We start from the raw sequence: 18,210 nt of genomic DNA, 5'->3' as shown, positions 1-18,210 counted from the left end.
GGCACACAGAGGGATGACGGTGCCTGGAACACGACTCTGACACACAGAGAAACACACATCTATTGTTATTATAACATTCTCTTTGGCACTTATGCATATGGCCACATTTTCAGAATACTTTTGTTTCATTTTTTGATAATTATTGTAAGTGTCTGACAACATTATGGACAGGTCCCCACAGAGAAATAAAACCTCTCATCTTTACCTTTCGCCCGATCTGGTCGGTTTGCTTTTGTGTCTTACGAAGTCTCGCCTCAAGGAGAAGTCTCGTTCGGAAATCTCGCGAGAGGGTCAGGCCTCATCCACATTGTCAAAATCACTTAAATATACAGCCATGAGATTGAAGATCTTTTAGGTAAGCTACGCAACTAACTCGGAGAACAACGGCACTCCTCTCTCCAACGCTCACTTTTATTCTCTTCGAGATTTCAGAACGAGACTTCTCCTTGAGGTGAGACTTCGTTAGACACAATAGGAAAAAAGTCGTGATCAAGCGAAAGGGAAAGAAAACAGGTTTTATTTCTCTGTAGAATCCATCGTGTTGACAGCCATAGCAGCACAAATGAGCACTTTAAATGGACGCATATTGACGGGAGGAATTGCCCGGTAGGATTACATCGCAGCCCCGTTAAGCGGCTGCAGCGCTCTCGCTCAATTCTGGACCAATTTAAATTAAAAAATACATTTTTAAACAGTTGTCCCCATTAGTCACTTAAGAGAGAGAAATACCCAATTTATCCTTTGACAAAATAATTGGCCAACACTGCTGGATGAAGAATAAACTGAATGAATGCACACTCCGACCCCAACTTTCTTCTTGCTCGTCTCTATTGGCTGAATTCATACTTGTAGTACAACACACACTATCGAAACAAACAATGGGAAGTTGTGCAACAACCAAGATATTTTCTCTTTGCTCTGTGTGTGTGTGTGCATGAAAAGACCGACTCAGCAGATTCTTATGCAACTGCCACACACACACACACACACACACACACACACACACACACACACACACACACACACACACACACACACACACACACACACACACACACACACACACACACACACACACACACACACACACACACACACACACACACACACACACACACACACACACACACACACACACACGGCTTAAATCATCCTTCCTCTGAACAAACTTTAACCTATTGCCTCAAGATATACGGTCACGTCCATCTGCTTAGAGTGAGCACTTCTTGCTCCACATCCCTTGTGGAGAGCTCGTCTCCTTACTGACTCCTCGCTCTCATGTTTAACACGCATATCGAGATGGATTACTAAGATAAGAGACGTTAAGGCTACACTGTCTCGCTCCAGACCCCCTGCAAACATGCCATCCTTCCCACGAAACCACATGCACAATCCCACGCGGCCTTACCGGTTTGAGTTCCTCCCGGTTGACCTTGCGGCGGTAGAGCAGCAGGGCAGTGATGATGTTGCCCGCTCTGGCCGACTGCACCGAGGTCGGGGTCACGTACATGAAGTCCTGGAAAGGACGCACACAGGATGTTAGAATAAAAAATAAAAAAAAGTCTCTCAAGATGAATGCTTTTAAAGACATGGAGGAAGAGTATTTCTCTAAGCTGTAATATTTAGGAAAAGGCAGCTGGTTACCATGCCGTAGTAGTTGCTGTTGACCATGATGGGACTTCGGCCCCTCAAGTAGATGTATTCCTCCCACCAGTCGCTCACCTGGAACCACAGCAGCACATTACAAGTTGATCGCTCACAATAAAAACAGGACAAACAAAACAAAATCACTCTGTACACTTTGTACCGAGTGCTTAACATCGAAAACACCAAAGCTGCCCAGAAGATCAGTCACCAGCAGAGCAGACAAAGTGACCTTTTATTTAAAGTGGGAAAAGGTCGAACTTCCAGGTTATCTTTTGGTACTCGAGGAGAAAGAAGTTTTTGTCTTAAAAGCTTTAAAAACTCCACCACGGGGACATTTGCTGCTGTGTTTATTGATGTATATGTGCATGCTGCAAATATGGGTACTGATTTTATTATTTTTATTCATATTTTCCATCTCATGTTTTGCATTCCATGTATTCAATTGATCTCACTTTCCCTGGTTTATGTTCATTCCATGTCTATATTCCCCCATTGTGAAGCACTTTGTGTATTATTATTTTAATAGTGATGTTGCATCAGGGAGTGTGGACCTCTATTAGAAGTCTGACCAGAACAGTTTGTACAACGATGCTATGGAATACAGGATTACAGAGTTGAAAGACAAAGAAAGAAAACAAGAGGGAAACATTTTAATGCAGGAAGGAGCTAAACATTTCAAGATGCTCATGTGTGCACAAAACAAGGCACTAAAACCTGAGGAGCAACGGATTGATCATTAGACGCGTCGTTTGAGCCGACTGCACTCACATAGTTGGTGGCCCACAGAGCTTTGAGTTTCAGGTAGCGCTGCAGACGGTTTCCCAGGTTGGACTCGAACTGGTCGGCCAGTTCAGTCATGCGTTTGAACTCCGGATCGGTCAACAGAGGACGCGCTGACTTCAGATACTGAGAGAGAGAAAACAACAGTCACAATATGGTTCTGTGCTTATGAAATTATCATCAAATTGATCTGAAATGTAATTCTTTAACTAAACCATTATATGTACATAGACACTGTTTCCTGTGTACAAGTGTGTGCCCAGGAAATGTGTCCAGGCGTGTCCACAGGTGTGTGTGTGTGTGTGTGTGTGTGTGTGTGTGTGTGTGTGTGTGTGTGTGTGTGTGTGTGTGTGTGTGTGTGTCCGCTCACCCGGCTCACTGTGTCTTTGATGGAAGGAACAGGCAGATGAGGCAGAGAGGTTTGGTAGCTGTACAGCAGAGGCTTCCTGCTCGACAGTAACCTCAGCAGAGTCTGGGGGGGGACAGGAGGAGGTGAGAACTCTAGAGACACTTCAACATATAACAGACGTAACGTGTGTAACTGAAAGGGAAGGAGCGCCTGGTCTATGTGGCGATCTGCGGGACACATGTATTAGTAGTGCGCTATGTGCACACGGTTTAGTGTATTTAGAGGGGACCGCTACACAGCCGAACGGTGTGCTGGGTAAAGCTCGCTCTCCGTCGCTAGCTACACTTAGCACCCGCCATCAACCAGGCAGGTAAACAAAAGGGGGAATTTAACAAATCATCTGAATGAGCGCGACATAATTTGCTATAAATGATAAAATTGTGCGCCGTCATTACAAAAAGGGCACATGCTAAAAAAAAAATAAAATAAAAAACTGTGTACATTAGTCCCACCTGTGTTAGCTTTGGGCCAATAGAAACTCTGATATGATTGTATCACACAGCAATACATTACTTATTGTTCAGTTGAAGAATTTACTGAAAGTCAGTGAAGTGTAAAGTTCAAAGACCAGGATTTATCAGCACTATGTCAGTCTTGCTGTCTGTACTCTGAATGTGGACTTTAAATGCTGTAAGTGTAGTCCAAATGAAAGGATGATCTCATCTCATCTTAACAGGATTCAAAGTGAAATTTGGTTCATTTTACTGCTTTGAATGAGGTCTGACGTATTTAGGTTGAAAGGTTTTAGAATACAATTACGTCCAATAGCATCCGAGAGTACGAAAGGTGGTGAGCGTATGCTTTATGGGTGTCACGATTGAGATGGGGTCCTTGGAAAATGTTCTCCCCTGTAAAAGGGTCCGTGGCGATCGTCACGTTCCAAACCAGTGTTCACAATGTCTACATATTTTACTGGGATTAAAAGTAAGAATAAGACGATTATAGGTCTGTAAACGGTCTTTCTTTAAAGCATCCCGTGCCGTTGCAGCAGCCACTATGGATCTGTGATAACCGAGGAGCGGCATGGCTTACCACCCAGACTTTGGTGGTGTTGGAAACCCGGCCGTGCTGCTCGAACATCCACTGGTGGTACGAGAGGAGCAGCTTGAGGCAGAACCGGAGCGCCAGGATGAGGGAGAGCCACAGCAGGGTGCTGAAGACCAGCGCCGACAGCATGGTCTGACCCTGGGTGCTGAGCGAGACGTGGAGGCTGGACGGGAGGAGGAGAGAACAATTACTGGCTACGCGGTCGGCACGTCTTCTGACAATATATATATGTTTTTAATATTACCTGGAGCTGAAAATATGAATAAAATATTGATGTGCTTCTTGTAAAACAGTTTTTAAATACCAGACATGACTGATCTGTCTAAATGTGTGCACTATGACTGCCAGCAGAGGGCAGATTATTCACAAAGTGACCAATTATAGAAGCATGGACAGTGCATCGAAAGTGCAACAGCAACCTCTACTGGGTCGACGAGGAAGAGAATTTGATTCTCTTCTCTCCCCAGAGTCACACAAAGCAGGAAAAGCACAACCCCGAGTGTAACGATCAGATCAAATGCATTTAGAATGTAAACAGGAATTTCTCACTGAAGTGAGGGATCCATCAATATCTGTCCATTACTGATTCAAATATCGGTGATGATGGAGCCGATCTATACAATTCAAGTCTATGTTTATCAGAATCAGCTTTATTGGCCACGCATGCGTAGGAATTAGACTCTGGCTTTCCTGTTGCTCTCAACGTACAAATACAAACACAGAATATACAAATAAAAAAACAAGGAGAACAATGTAGAACAGAGGTATAAGCATAAACATTTAACTACTATCTACAAATATAAATATATATACACACAAGACTATACAGTATATATGGACATAAAAACCAACAACCATGGCAATGAAATGGAGGGGATAGTGCAGTATGTCTGATTAATTGTTCATGAGCTGTTCCTGTGTCTGGTGGTTTTGGCGTACAGAGCTCTGTAGCGCCGACCAGAGGGGAGGAGTTGGAACAGCTAGTGTCCAGGTTGTGAAGGGTCTGCAGTGATCTTTCCAGCCCGTTTCCTGACTCTGGAGGTGTACAAGTCCAGGATGGAGGGCAGGTTGGAACCAATGATTCTCTCTGCAGACATGACAGTCCGTTGTAGTCTGTTTCTGTCCTGTTTGGTGGCCGATCCAAACCACACAGTGATGGATGTGTAGAGAGCAGACTGGATGATGGCTGAGTAAAACAGGATCAGCAGCTCCTGAGGCAGGTTGAACTTCCTGAGCAGGAAGTAGGGTGTTGGGGGGGGGGGGGGGGGGGGGGGGGGGGGGGGGGGGGGGGGGGGGTGTCTCCTGTAGTTGGTGAGGTCCTGCAGGTCTCTTCACACTGACGCAGGGGTCGTTGGCTAAAAACCTGTTTTTGAACATTTCAGTGTAGCTCCTCTTTGCTACCCTGATCTCCCTCGTCAGTGTGGGTCTGGTCTGGTTGTACAGGATCCTGTCCCCACTTCTGTAGGCCTCCTCCTTAGCACGACGTAGCTGCCTGAGAGTTTTGCCGTAATCCAGGGTTTATATACATGTGCAGAAGGTTTTAGTCGGCACACACACACACACACACACACACACACACACACGTCCTCCCAAAAACTGAAGTACAATGTCACAGTGTCAGTGAGCTCATCCAGGTCTGTAGCAGCAGCCTCAAAAACACTCCAATCAGTGCAGACAAAGCAGGACTGTGGCTCCAGCTTTGCCTCGTTGGTCCATCTCCTCACAGTCTTCACCACAGGTTTCGCAGATTTTAGTTTCTGCCTGTAGGTCGGTCGGGAGGAGATGAACCAGACAATGATCAGAGAGTCCCAAAGCTGCACGGGGGACTGAGCGATATGCATCCTTTATAATAATAATAATAATAATAATAATAATAATAATAATAATAAATTTCATTTATATAGCGCTTTTCATAAAACTCAAAGACACTTTACATTAAAATCATCATATATAAAAGCAATACACTAAAAACAAACTACACAATAGTGGTCACACATTAAAAGCAGTTTTGAACAGGTGGGCTTTGATTTGAGATTTGAATGTGCAAAGGTCAGTGCAGTCTCGGATGTGTTTGGGGAGAGAGTTCCAGAGGGAGGGGGCAGAAATGGAGAAGGCTCAGATATAGATTAGATATAGAGAAGGCTCTGTCACCCCATGTCTTTATTTCAGTGTAGCAGTGGTCCAGTGTGTTTTCATATCCCCCCCGATAGCGCCGTCACGCGGTCCGCTCTGAGGAGCTGGAAGCCCGGCAGACGTAGTGTGCTGTCCGGGATGTGCTCACCAAGTCAGGTTCCAGTGAAGCACAGGGCGGCGGATTTGCTGAAGTCAGCGTTTGCTCTGTCGAGGAGCAGCAGTTCATCCGTCTTGTTGGCCAGAGAGCGGACGTTCGCCAGATGGATTGACGGGAGTGCAGTTCGAAATCACCCGCTGCCGAAGTTTAACGAGCACTCCTGCTCGCCCTTTCTCCCGTCGGCGTCTCCGGCAAATCTCGCGGAGAGCCGCTGCTCCTCCAACTAAAAAGCTCGGTAAAACTTTCCGGTTCAATGAAAAACAGCGAAAAAGTGTGACCGGTGGATTGTCGGATGTTTAAAAGTTCCTCCCTGCTGAATGTGATCAGAGAGGGAGAGCTGGAGACGAAACAAATGAACAAAAACAGAAAAAGTACCAGAGAGCGCAGTACCGAGGCACCATCTTGATCTTCTAAGCTTTATACATTATACACTATAACTTTTATTCCCCGTTTACACTTCAATTGTATTTCCTGTTAATTTTCAAGATTTTTTTTTTAACCACGTTTCTGGTGTTTATTACTTCAATAATTAACAACAATTCATGCAACGTATATCTATGCATTTATTTGTTACATTTTGTTGTACAACGCTAGGAAAGCAAGGTTTAAGTCACATGATCCCAGTCACTTACGCACAGTTATCGACTAAATACTGGCATCTTATCGGTACTCCGTATCGGCCGACACCCAAACCACGGCTATCGGGACTGAAGAAGTCGCACCGGTGCATCCCTAAATTTAAGTGTCGCCAAAACAGAGCTTCGTGTGGACACACAGAGAAAAAGCGCAAGCACTGAGTCAAGGCACGCAAACATCAGACATAAAATAAAATAGGTTTTACTTTTTCTTCTACAGTGGTCATGATGTAAACACAACAACATTGATTTAGATATGGACAATCATCTATATGTCAAGTCCCTGCCCATCAGACTGGCCTTCAAACTGGAGCTGTCATTTTCAGCTGGCGTGAGACTTTAGAGTTTACAGTCTCCACCGCCTCCGTCCTGTCGATTGTTTCCACCTGCCATACAGCTCGCTGTTTATGTACCTGCTCATTTCAGCATGAATATTATCAGGGTGGAATGTGGCTGAGGTGTGTGGAGGGGTCACTGGTGTCGGTTAGTGGTGCCCACTTAGTGTAGCAGGGAAAGTAGGGGAGAGTTCAACTGCACGTACCACACCCTCACCGCAACAGAATGTTTTGTGTGCTTCTAAGTGGTTTGTTTGGATCAGCCCGGTCCCTCCCGCTCGTTACTATAACTCGACAGACTGGAATTTTTGAAGTGGAGCCGTCACTTTCAGCTGGCAGCACTTCTAAAGCGCAACTAATACCGGATTTCTGAGGCATTCACGTTTCCCGGCAACACATTCACAGCAGCGACCCGGTGACATCCGTGTAAAATAAGCGTGCGATACGATAAGAGTGAGCGTTCATGCGTTACTACCTCCTATCCGCATCCATCATGCAGAATTTGAAAGTCAGAGAAGCAGATGGTGTTGTTATTGTAAGAACTCTTTGAGAATGTAAACTTCGCGAGTGACCACATGGCAATGCCAAGATGCTGCTGTGGATATTTTAAACTCCAGCTGATTAAATACATCGCCAGCTTTATGTGCAACAGAGAAAAGATCAGCCATCTCCTCCAACTTAAAAAGGGTTATTTTGGGTCACTTGAATTGGGGTTGTGTGAGGCATTTATCCATAGTTAACGTATTAGCTACAGTAGATGTCCGTCGGCACGCCCCCAGTTTAGAGAAAGTACTTGAAGTGTACGCTATATTTAGAATATCTTCATTCGTCAGACAGCCCTCTCGGGGATCTGGAGGCGGTTTCTATTCTCTCTTCAAAGCTACCAGACTCCTGTTGTTGAGTGTTGCAGTGTGTATTGTGTTAATGTGTGACTTTGTGTGTTTTACGGGTTAGCTCAGGTTCACCAAAGTCACACATTAACACAAACAAACTAACCGATTGAGGCAGCGGTAGACCAGCAACTCTGGTGTTCTGACACGGTGACAAGGTTTTGTGAATGGAGTCCGGTTGCCTTTGGAGGAAGCAGAGAGAGCGGCTTCAGCTCCCCGTCAGAGAGGGCTGTCTGACGAATGAAAACAGTCTAAAAATAGCGCACACTTAAAGGGATATTGATTTTATTAGGTGGCTAAAATATGTAAAATAAGCACCTCATACGGCACCACTTAAAACTCTACACTGTCCCTTTAAGAAGGTGAAGGCAGAGGTCCCCGTGTACCTTAGTGGCAGGTGCTGCTGTATCATCGTGATGAGCCCCATGCTGGGATCCGAGCGCATGTACATGGTGGCCAGGATCGCTATGACGACAAAGAGCCAGGAGGAAGGGCTGGCAGGGTACACTCCCTTGATCACCCGGTTCTGTCACCACAGAAGAAGAAAAAAAAAAGGCACTCTTTTACACTGGGGCAGAAACAGAGGTTCCTTTGAGAAACAACTCGAGGACTTTACAGTTAAGAGCAAAACATTTTTGAAGAATGCTCTCTTTACATTTCCCCTCATGTTCCCACAATGTCACATATTGAGTTAATTCATCAAACCCAAGATGTTTGAACATCACATACAGTGTGTTGTACGTTCCCCTTTGTTAACTTTCAAATCTTGCCTCGAGAAAATACATCTCTGTGAGTTTACACAACGTCTGTCCTCACAACAGTCACTTGCAGAGACCGGCAGGATTAGTAGAGAGAGAAATCAGCACACGCACATATCAACAGCTCTGAGCCTGTCCACCCAGGAGGGGCCACAATGCATGCCAGTACATGTTAGGAAAGGCACCTCACCGCTAACCTATACAGGAGGGACTTTACGCCCTGTAATGAGGCCTTCTGCGTTTGCGTCACACATGAGGCGTCTTATGTCGACTGTAAAATCCTCTGTGACAAACTTGTGATTTTTGACTATTTGAATAAAACTGAATTGAGGCTCTTACATAAACTAAAAAGGGTCTTAAGGCCTCTTTTAAAACTAAAGAAATTAACTAAAATAATTAAAATTGGATGCGATGTTTGACCAAATGATGACAGCATGAATGTCTCACACTCACACACACACACACACACACACACACACGCACGCACGCGCACGCACGCACACGCACATCATCATCATCATCATCATCATCATCATCATCATCCTCACCCTCAGGCGGCTGCATCGTTTCTTCCAGGATCGTACTCCGGACTGGCAGATCTGGTTCAGGGCCTGGTAGGACAGCTGCAGGTCGATCCCCTCTGGTGTTATGGTGAACTGGAACGCCACCGCCTGGTGGGCCTCCGCCATTGCTATGGGAACACGAGTGAACAGGAACGTAAACACCAACGATCGCTCCTCGTATCAACGACACGGCGAGGAACTCTGTACTGGTTGTGAGAAAGTGAGCAGACTGCCGGACCACCGCTGCTGCAGTAAAAAAGGGATTCTGGTGCTCGGAAACACGACCACAATCGACAAAAAATCAAAGTTCCTCGTAGTAACTTTAAGTAATAATGAATCATTTATTAGAGTTAAGACAGCAGCATGCAATTCATCATTGCAGAATGTGTTGTTGACACCAAAACAAAGTGTCAATTCTTTGGTGTCTTACGTAACTTTACATCCTCATTACTTCCCTGGGACTTTGGCATTGACCGATTATAAACATAAGAACGGGTTTTACAAGCCAGCGGGTCGCTCGGTGCGTTTGTATGAACACCCTGGGCAACAACACTTGAGTAATTTAATGTGTCAGTGGAATGTTGTTGTCCCACTGAAGCACCGAGAATAGAGTAAACGCTGGTCACACTACGTTATACAGACGCTTTAAATGAAAAAGACCTGCAAGTTCAATCATATATTGAAAAATCAAACCTGCCGATACACACGCACACAAAAAAATCCTTAAACATTTAGGGTGTAGCTGTGAAATATCAGGTGGACTGCGTGTGTCCTACATGGTTATGTGAATATGTCCCGATATCGCCGCTTTAATTCCTGCACCGTTACTGTGCAAGTGAAGCAGATTAATAGACGAAGGTGACGCTCATGGTCAAACTAATGGGAGGTCCTTCCTCTTTGTGGGTGGATTTAGTGTATGAAAGTAATTTAAAAAAAAATTCAAAAACTTCAGCTGAGGAAACAGTGCTACATGCAGTCAATATAGAGCATTTCATTCAGTCATCAACGATCTGACAATATGAATTATTCAATACTTATGAGCTGCTAGCTTTGAGAGCACACTGGCAGCTAAACAGCATGGAGGATGTATGTCACTACTTGGTGAGCACATCCAAGAGAAATCCTCCATCCGAGTGATCTTGATATCATCATGTGTTCACATGATGATATCTCATAAATGTAGTGTTGGTGAGAAACTTGAATAAATCCAGTTGTTTGAAGGAGATGTTTTCACGACAACATAAATAGATATTAGAGATGAATCACGACCCGTTTAAAATACATCATTAAAACTAGCAATGACTAGATTTGTTTCAATCCATAAACATACAATATTTAATCTTCTGAATTGTGTGTTTTGTATCAAACGACAATATGGATCATCAATGATCGGCAATTACTGTCAGCAGCAAAAGAAAACAGTGATCAGGGATCTCTAAAAGTTATATTCGCTCCTTTTTTCTTTTGTGCTGATCCGATCTGTGACTTTAATGTCAGTGTATTATACCGACGTATAATGTAAACAAAAGCAGATACGATTGCTTTTGTTTACATGAGCAAACATTTTGCTTCAAGAGTGAAAAATGAAAACTCTTCAGAAGCCACTCCCAGCTTCCCAAGTTGATATTATTTTAACAACATGAGACATCCGAAGTTCTCCAAAGCGGTGCTTGGAGAGCAAAAAGCTCCGATGAGCTCATGGAGGGAAGCTAGGACTAAGTCTTCTTCTCACATAAACACGTCGCAGTAGGAAAAGCATCCACTTTAGTTTCCGTTTCATTTTGTGTTCTTACTTCTGTTTTAGAGCTGTAGTCTGATTACTTAGCTTTATCGTCCTTTACTTGCTAAAAAAAGTATTCCACTTTAAAAAAAGGCTGTTACGAAAGTAAACATTTTGATTCCCAACATGCGATCGTGTGATCAGTTTATCCAAAAAATGCAAAGTAACCAGACTTAAACAGTTCAATGTGACAAAAACAAACATTGCCATTCGGCGTACAGCCTTCTACACCAAGTGAGCGAGTAGAAAATGAGAGTGAGGGAAAGAATGTGGACACTAAACATTCCCCAAGTCACTGCTCAGCCTGAAGAAAGGTCTGCTAGTGTGTAAGAGAGAGAATACAGGTCTGATGGGCCCGCCATCACATACAAAGACATCTCAGAGCTAAAACTACAGCAAGCAAGAGAAAACATTATAGATCTTTAAAAATGTCAACTCGATACCTTCTGAGACCTTTCTTTTTTGGGAGGAAACTGAAATAAATCCTCCTTTTAAGACTTGCTTTACTCAGAGGACAACGTTTCTAACAAACGTGTTTCTGCATCGTTACATTACTAATCTGGCTTCAGGAAGTTTGGACCGGACTATAAATCATTCATTCCATCAAATTACTAAATAGCAAAAAGTAGCATTACATGATATGATCTAATTGGGGAACAATATATTGGGACTTGAATATTTATCATCCGTGTTGATCACACCTGGTTTTATTGCTCGTGACCATTGAAGACATGTGTACTTAAGCATGTGTATGCGTGAGTGTATGTATGACCCATGTTCTATACGTGGATTGTGATGCTTGGAGTCCCAGACTAATTTTCCTGTGGGACAATCTTATCTTGTCCTATCGGTAGCAGACAGATTGGGTGTTACCACAGCAATCAGTCGGCGATTAGCGGTTTCTTTGCTTTCTCTCCTTTACTTCCTGAGTCACCAGGGATGTCGTCAGTGTGCGACAGGTTGGGAGAGTGAGACAGGACAGGGGGCAATGTTTAGTTGAAAAGAAAAGGGGCGGAGCAACGCACAGCTGTTGCAGATGAAAAGAAGGCCCCTGGCACACAGTGGATGAGGACGCAGCAATTATGCAGTTACAGCCGAGCGTTCCCTACGCAGTAGGTCAACATATAATGATCTCTCTTTGAGGCGTTGGTTCGTGAGTGCATTTAGCAGACCTCTGTCATCTCTTCTCCCTCTCTTTTCCAGCCGGGCAATTGATCGCTGCATAGTTCGCACTTCCCACAACTGATTGTGTGTGTGTTACCGAATATGAGAGTGAGAGTGAGAGAGAGAGAGAGAGAGAGAGAGAGAGAGACTATTCTTTACTTCCAGCTTGTTGTTTTTTCCCCTATGCTTTGGCAACACAGATGTATTGATTTGTCATGCCAATTAAGTAAAACAAAGGAAGGAAGAGAAATGTAAAACCCAGAATGTCCTTTAACAACTGTTCTCTAAGTATTTACAGAATCTTTAGAGACTTTTCTAACCATCTGATGGAAAACAAGATAACTATTATATGTTATAAAGGCATCAATATAAAAGATAATGATGTGTTCATGCTGCACACGTTGAGAGAGGAAAGTTACGTCATTTATGGATGCCATGGTGACGGCTTGCAAAAGCAAACAAAAGAGTGAATAACTGCTTAAAATGAACGAGATGCAACAATAACTACATTCTGTTGGATATTTAATAAAGATGGAGGGTCTCTACTCAACACATAAAGTTAAGTAGTGGAATATAGTAAAGCTACAACTAGGTGTGGGAATCCAAAAAAGGCAAAAGACAACAGGTTGTACCTGCCGGAGTGGAAAGACGGGTGGCCTTTTATAATTTAGCGTATCAATCAGTTAAGACAGGCACGGCGCGCGGACACGAGGGCGGCGGGAAGAAACGCGCGTGCACATACCGATACAGTGCAATATTCACTGTTAGCTCGACTAAAACTTTGTCTCCTTCAAGATTCTGGTTTGTTTGGGTTAGTTTGTTTTACTCTTGTTGGCCTAGCAAGCTAACAAGAAATGAGCTCTAATGTCTGACCTACACTATATAACGTTATATATATATATATATATATATATATACACACACACACACACACACACACACACACTAGGACCAGTATGAGTGTGGCTGAGTCTAAACCAGACACTTTTAAGGAAATAGTTCACGTTGTACTGTACGACACAGCTCTCCATCACTCGTGTGTGGGGGGAAATTAACTCCAACAGCGACCAAAAACTACACAGAGAAGCCACACATTCAACACACATGTACAATACTAAACGCACAGTGAATTAGCATACACGCACTGCAGCCTGGTGTAAACTGTTCAGCGCACAATGGTCCATTCAGGCTGGGCAACAAAAGCCCACAGAGAGCAAAAGAAGACAATAAAACGGCAAGAAGTGCGCCAGCAGCATCGTGAGAGTTGATTAAAATACGATTAAAAATGTACCTGAAGTGTCTTTAGAGGAGTTTTGTAGGTGAGGACTTTGATTCAGACGTTAGCACCGCTCCCTTTCTTCTCGAGGTGAGCGCACCCAGAGAAAGCGAGCTTTTCTTCACTCAACAACAAGGAGAGAACTCACCACGGCCAGCGGGCAGAGATAGCGTGAGTGTGAGATGAGGCACGCGGACGAAAACATCTGTCGCTGTTTAAATGTAGGCCTTAACTTTGACGCATGGGCAGCAGCTATGACTATATTATATTTATATATATATATATATGCCATTATTTTGTTTTAAATACTGGGCCAGAATTATTTGTAACTATTTGCCCAAATTATCTTTCTTTTTGTAAAAGGTAAAAATAATACTTTTTTTTTTTTTTTTACAACAATTTAAGTGGTTTGTATTGCGCCGCAATGTATCTAATACAAAATACAGTTTGTTCCGCTAAGTTTTGCTTTCGTCGTCCTCTGGACCATCTGTTACTGTCAGAGTGAGAGCTCTTCGTTTTTCAAAGCTGTCTTCAGGGAGCGACAGCATTGGAGACCCGCCCACTTGTGACACGCACTACGTTTTTTTTTAAAAAAGAGGAACATGCCGGTTTGGCCACGTCCCAACATTTCAACCTCCGCCTGCAGGTTTTCCTCATGCCGTTCATGCCCACTGTGACCTTTACTAATCTCAGGGTTGAATAATGTTCATGGTCTTTTCAGCACTTAAAAAAATGATGTATATTAAATGCAAAGCTGTATTTGTACCTGACACAGAACAGAGCATTCCTGCTCACATCCTCCCTGTTCACCTTACCCATTGACCTACTTGTTTCACAAACTAGACACCCTAAATACAATCATGAAATTAAGATAAACCTCACAGAATCAAAAGCTCACTTTTAATTATCCTGCTTGGGAATTGTCATTATGATGTCATGATGCACTTAATCTCAGAATATTATCCCAGAATTTCTGTCCAGATTACTGCCCAATGAATTACTATTATCATTTATTGGGACCACTGATGACCCAGCTAGACAGGTTTGACGGACCGGAACTGGCTGACCAATATTACGCCCGACACTCTTGGCCCACTCTATGATGTCTAATCACATACGTAGTCCCTGCTCAGGTCATTCACGGGACACTTTCCACCCCTTTTTACTCTAAAAAATGGGAGGCTACACATCAGCAGTAGATTGCTACGCTAACCACTTGTAGCATAGTGGACGTGCAGACAACATCCACGGTCCGGACAGGTCAAGCATAGGAAGGGGAGCACCAGGCTTTGAAGCAAATTTTACATAATGGCCAAATGGCAGAATTACAACTTCCATGTCTGTCACATGACCACATGGGCCCCAAAAATACTTTTTTTTTTTACCATAGACTTACATTGGGAAAGAGCCGTCTGTAACAATCTGGGTAAAATTTGTACTCGGAAGTCATATTTTTTTTGCTTCGTGCACCACTGAGCAACTTTCACAGGAATGAATGAGGCAACGTCTCCGACACTGTCGGTTCTGTTTTTACATCCATAGGTCAGGTCCGCACGGTCACACAAACTGCCGGTACGCGGACGTCTTACGCGTACACCAGTGGCATAAGGTGGCTACGATGGGCCCCAGTGCACACTATTATTATGATGGGCCCCGGTGCAAGCTAGTTACCAGTCGTGAAGCACACACTATCGTATTGTCTCATCACATGATCCAATAGAGACTTGTCATTGCACAGTATCAACATACATATTACCCAGCAAGCATCATTGCATATCTGTATATGACAAAAATACCAAATATAAGCAATTTTCCATTTAATATACATTTTTTAACAGTTCATTTATAGTTATTATAGTTAATGTAGAATGAGCATATCACGTTGGTATTGCTATTGACTAGATACTTCACGCGGACCCTCGCGTAGCCTTCTCACAGTTTATCATATGTCTCCTGGTTGATATAAAGACAAGCGCAGAGATACCCAGAGGTAGCTACTTCTCCGCACTTGTCTTTATATCAACCAGGAGAAATTTAACAGTAATTTTGTCTCCATTCCAGGTTTCAGATAATGACTGAACATCTTCATGAGTGCACAATGCAACAGAACTCAAACACCCGCGTGTATATTTCCATTGTTGTTTATTGGTCAGTATTTCTCACAGGCAATAATAATCATTGTCATAATAGTGCACTTTTCCTTTTTTGTAATTATACTACAAACATTTCTCTTCGTCGTTGTCGTCATCATCATTTGTCGCGTTAGCTGTTTTTCTCAAACCCGCCCTCCCCCCACGCACCTCCCTCAATTTTTTTTCCTGACGTCACAAATTCTTCCTTCCACTGTGTGGAGCGGAGGTACACAAGATGGGGTGGGGGGCAGGTGAGGGGTGGAGGGGGAATATGGGCGGGAGACAAGAGATTATAGTCGTACAATTCTAACTGCAGAAGAAGAATGGGCAATAATGATGAGAGGAAGAGTCGTACGGTGACTACAGTGTCGATAAAATATAGTGTACATAGATATGGATGGCATACAATGGAGACAGAGACAGGCATAGAGTGTATACAAATGTATACAGCATCTGCGTTGAAGTATACGGCGCGTATAAAATGTATACAAGGGGAGGGGACGACTATATAAGGGGGTGAGATATGTGCAGTTGGGACAAGAATGGGCGTGGAGCATGATTCAAGAAATACAAAGAGGAAGAATGGGGGAGTGTAGAAAATGTATAGTGAACGGGTGGAGGGGGGGTAAAAGAGGAATGAGGGAGGGAAGGGTGACATTTCTTTTATTAGGAGAGTTTTGCAAGTCTCGCAGCCGCAAATGTGCCAAGGATCCCGTTGTGTCTTTTTTGGAATGGATTTTGATGCAAAGTTTACTCAAAGTAGAGCAAAACCTGCCGCATGCTTCTGCCTTTCGTTCTTTTTTTCCTCTTCCCAGTCATGTCCTTTAACTAGTGTCTCTCTTTTCAAAAGTGTGTGTAAGGTGAACTTGACTCTGACCATATGTTTAAAGGAAAAAAAAGAAAAAGACGATGACATAACACTCTCTTTCACGTATGTGTGTAACTATAAACCTCCCTGTCCCTTTGACCTTCCAGATGCGTGTGGCCTCACTGCTGGAAGAGGCCCACTCTGAGCCCCAGGATGGTAAAAGAAAGCCTCTGATGACATGAGAAGGGGGGGGGGGGGGCACATTCAAATCTACTGCAACCACAAAATCTTTCTTGATTATGTCCACCAAGCCAATAGTTTTTCCGAAGCTTTCTAAAATTATTCCGAAACCATGCCAAGACCTGTGGCTACTATGCACTTGTCTACGGAAGGAGATTAGGGCCACAAGTGAAAAGAAATGATTTGAGTTCTGAGTTTATTCTCAGAATTCTGACTTTAAACTCAGAACAAACAAACAAATGTTCCACATGTCCTCTACCACTTGCCAACTAGGACAAAGTTCAGCTACGGTGTTGGATGGATGTCTTGGATGTCAAACAGTTGCTAACCACATTTTCCAGTTTTTCCAGAAGTTATCTGGCAGTTTCAGTTTAGCGTGCAGAGTGTGAGGAGACTATTGAAAGTCAATAAGGGATGTGAAATGGTTTCAGTAAAGTGTTAATTAGCAGGAATAAACACAGTGTTTCACAGGTAATAAATATGACTATAAAATACATTTGTGTTTGCAGTCACTGTCTCTGTTTGCAGATTTAATTATCTAGCATTCAGAACAAGACTAAGAGTCAGCAGCCATGCTCAGGCTGTACTTAGGCACAGAGCTAAATGCTAACGGATGTTTAGCAGGTATCATGTTTGCCATGCTCACCCTCTTAGTTTTGCTTGTTAGCCTGCTAACGTTTGCGAGTTACCCGTGAACACAAAGTACAGCTGAGGCTGGTGAGAATGTCATGTTTTGAAGGTATTTTGTCATAAACCAAATTATTGGACACATCTGAATTTTGACCTGATGATTGTGTTAGATGAAAGGTTGGTGGATCACTATTGAGGTTCATCCTCTGGGGATCATGAATTGCAATATTTCCACAGATATGGAATAGGAGTAGAACAGACATTGAGTTGTTTTTCCGTGGTCATTTGACTGGTACAAAAGAAAATGGCGATTGTTTTTAGTGGTCTTGGTTATCAATGTGGTTGCAGCTCACTGGGAAGAGAGTGGACGTAGCTCTGGGGAAACGGATGGCTGGCTGGTTAGCTAGCTACAGTAGATTGTCCTTCTCCGGAGCGGCAATTAGTGAGGCGGAGGGACCGCTGGCCACCAGCCTACTGTTCGGCTTATTTCCTGTAACCAGTATAGCATTAAAGCATGATGAAATGAGCAAGCTAGCTAACAAGCCAGCTGTCCGCTAGTTAGCTACTGTAGCTAGATTGTTAATTCCACCATGCTTAAATGCTACACTTGTTTACAGGAAAAATAAGCCAATCAAAGTTGTCACTTGTCTGGCGTTAGCTATGTGCTTTCCAACACTTGATGACGCATCAAGTTGCTAATATTGCTGCTTGTTTTTGTCGTCACAGCAAAACCTCACCTTAGAGAGCTGCGACTTGCCGTAAATTGGTTCGGTTCATAAGTAAGTTAGCGCGCAACAACGGTACACATAAAAATAGCCGCTGCCGC

At 43.5% G+C, this 18,210-nt stretch overlaps 1 protein-coding gene across 1 annotated transcript in view; it reads right to left on the bottom strand.

The window, feature by feature from the left end:
• cpt1a2b (carnitine palmitoyltransferase 1A2b) overlaps nucleotides 1-13,713 on the bottom strand; it is a 43,473-nt gene extending 29,760 nt beyond the window's left edge. The window contains exons 1-9 of the mRNA XM_076083458.1: nucleotides 13,590-13,713; nucleotides 9,340-9,482; nucleotides 8,420-8,559; nucleotides 3,869-4,046; nucleotides 2,798-2,899; nucleotides 2,416-2,553; nucleotides 1,645-1,722; nucleotides 1,409-1,516; nucleotides 1-36 (exon numbers count right to left, since the gene is read on the bottom strand). The exon at nucleotides 1-36 is cut by the window's left edge and continues 52 nt beyond it. Coding sequence (XP_075939573.1) covers nucleotides 1-36; nucleotides 1,409-1,516; nucleotides 1,645-1,722; nucleotides 2,416-2,553; nucleotides 2,798-2,899; nucleotides 3,869-4,046; nucleotides 8,420-8,559; nucleotides 9,340-9,480 — 921 coding nt within the window. The 5' untranslated portion in view covers nucleotides 9,481-9,482; nucleotides 13,590-13,713. The remainder of the gene's footprint in view (nucleotides 37-1,408; nucleotides 1,517-1,644; nucleotides 1,723-2,415; nucleotides 2,554-2,797; nucleotides 2,900-3,868; nucleotides 4,047-8,419; nucleotides 8,560-9,339; nucleotides 9,483-13,589) is intronic.
• Between the last annotated feature and the right edge of the window lie 4,497 nt (nucleotides 13,714-18,210).

Source organism: Anarhichas minor, unplaced genomic scaffold, assembly GCF_050575085.1.
Source record: "Anarhichas minor isolate MPS153535 unplaced genomic scaffold, ASM5057508v1 ptg000007l, whole genome shotgun sequence".
In the NCBI taxonomy this organism is placed as follows: Eukaryota; Metazoa; Chordata; class Actinopteri; order Perciformes; family Anarhichadidae; genus Anarhichas; species Anarhichas minor.
Note: the sequence above shows the minus strand (reverse complement) of the source record. Positions and strands in the feature narration are given on the sequence as shown.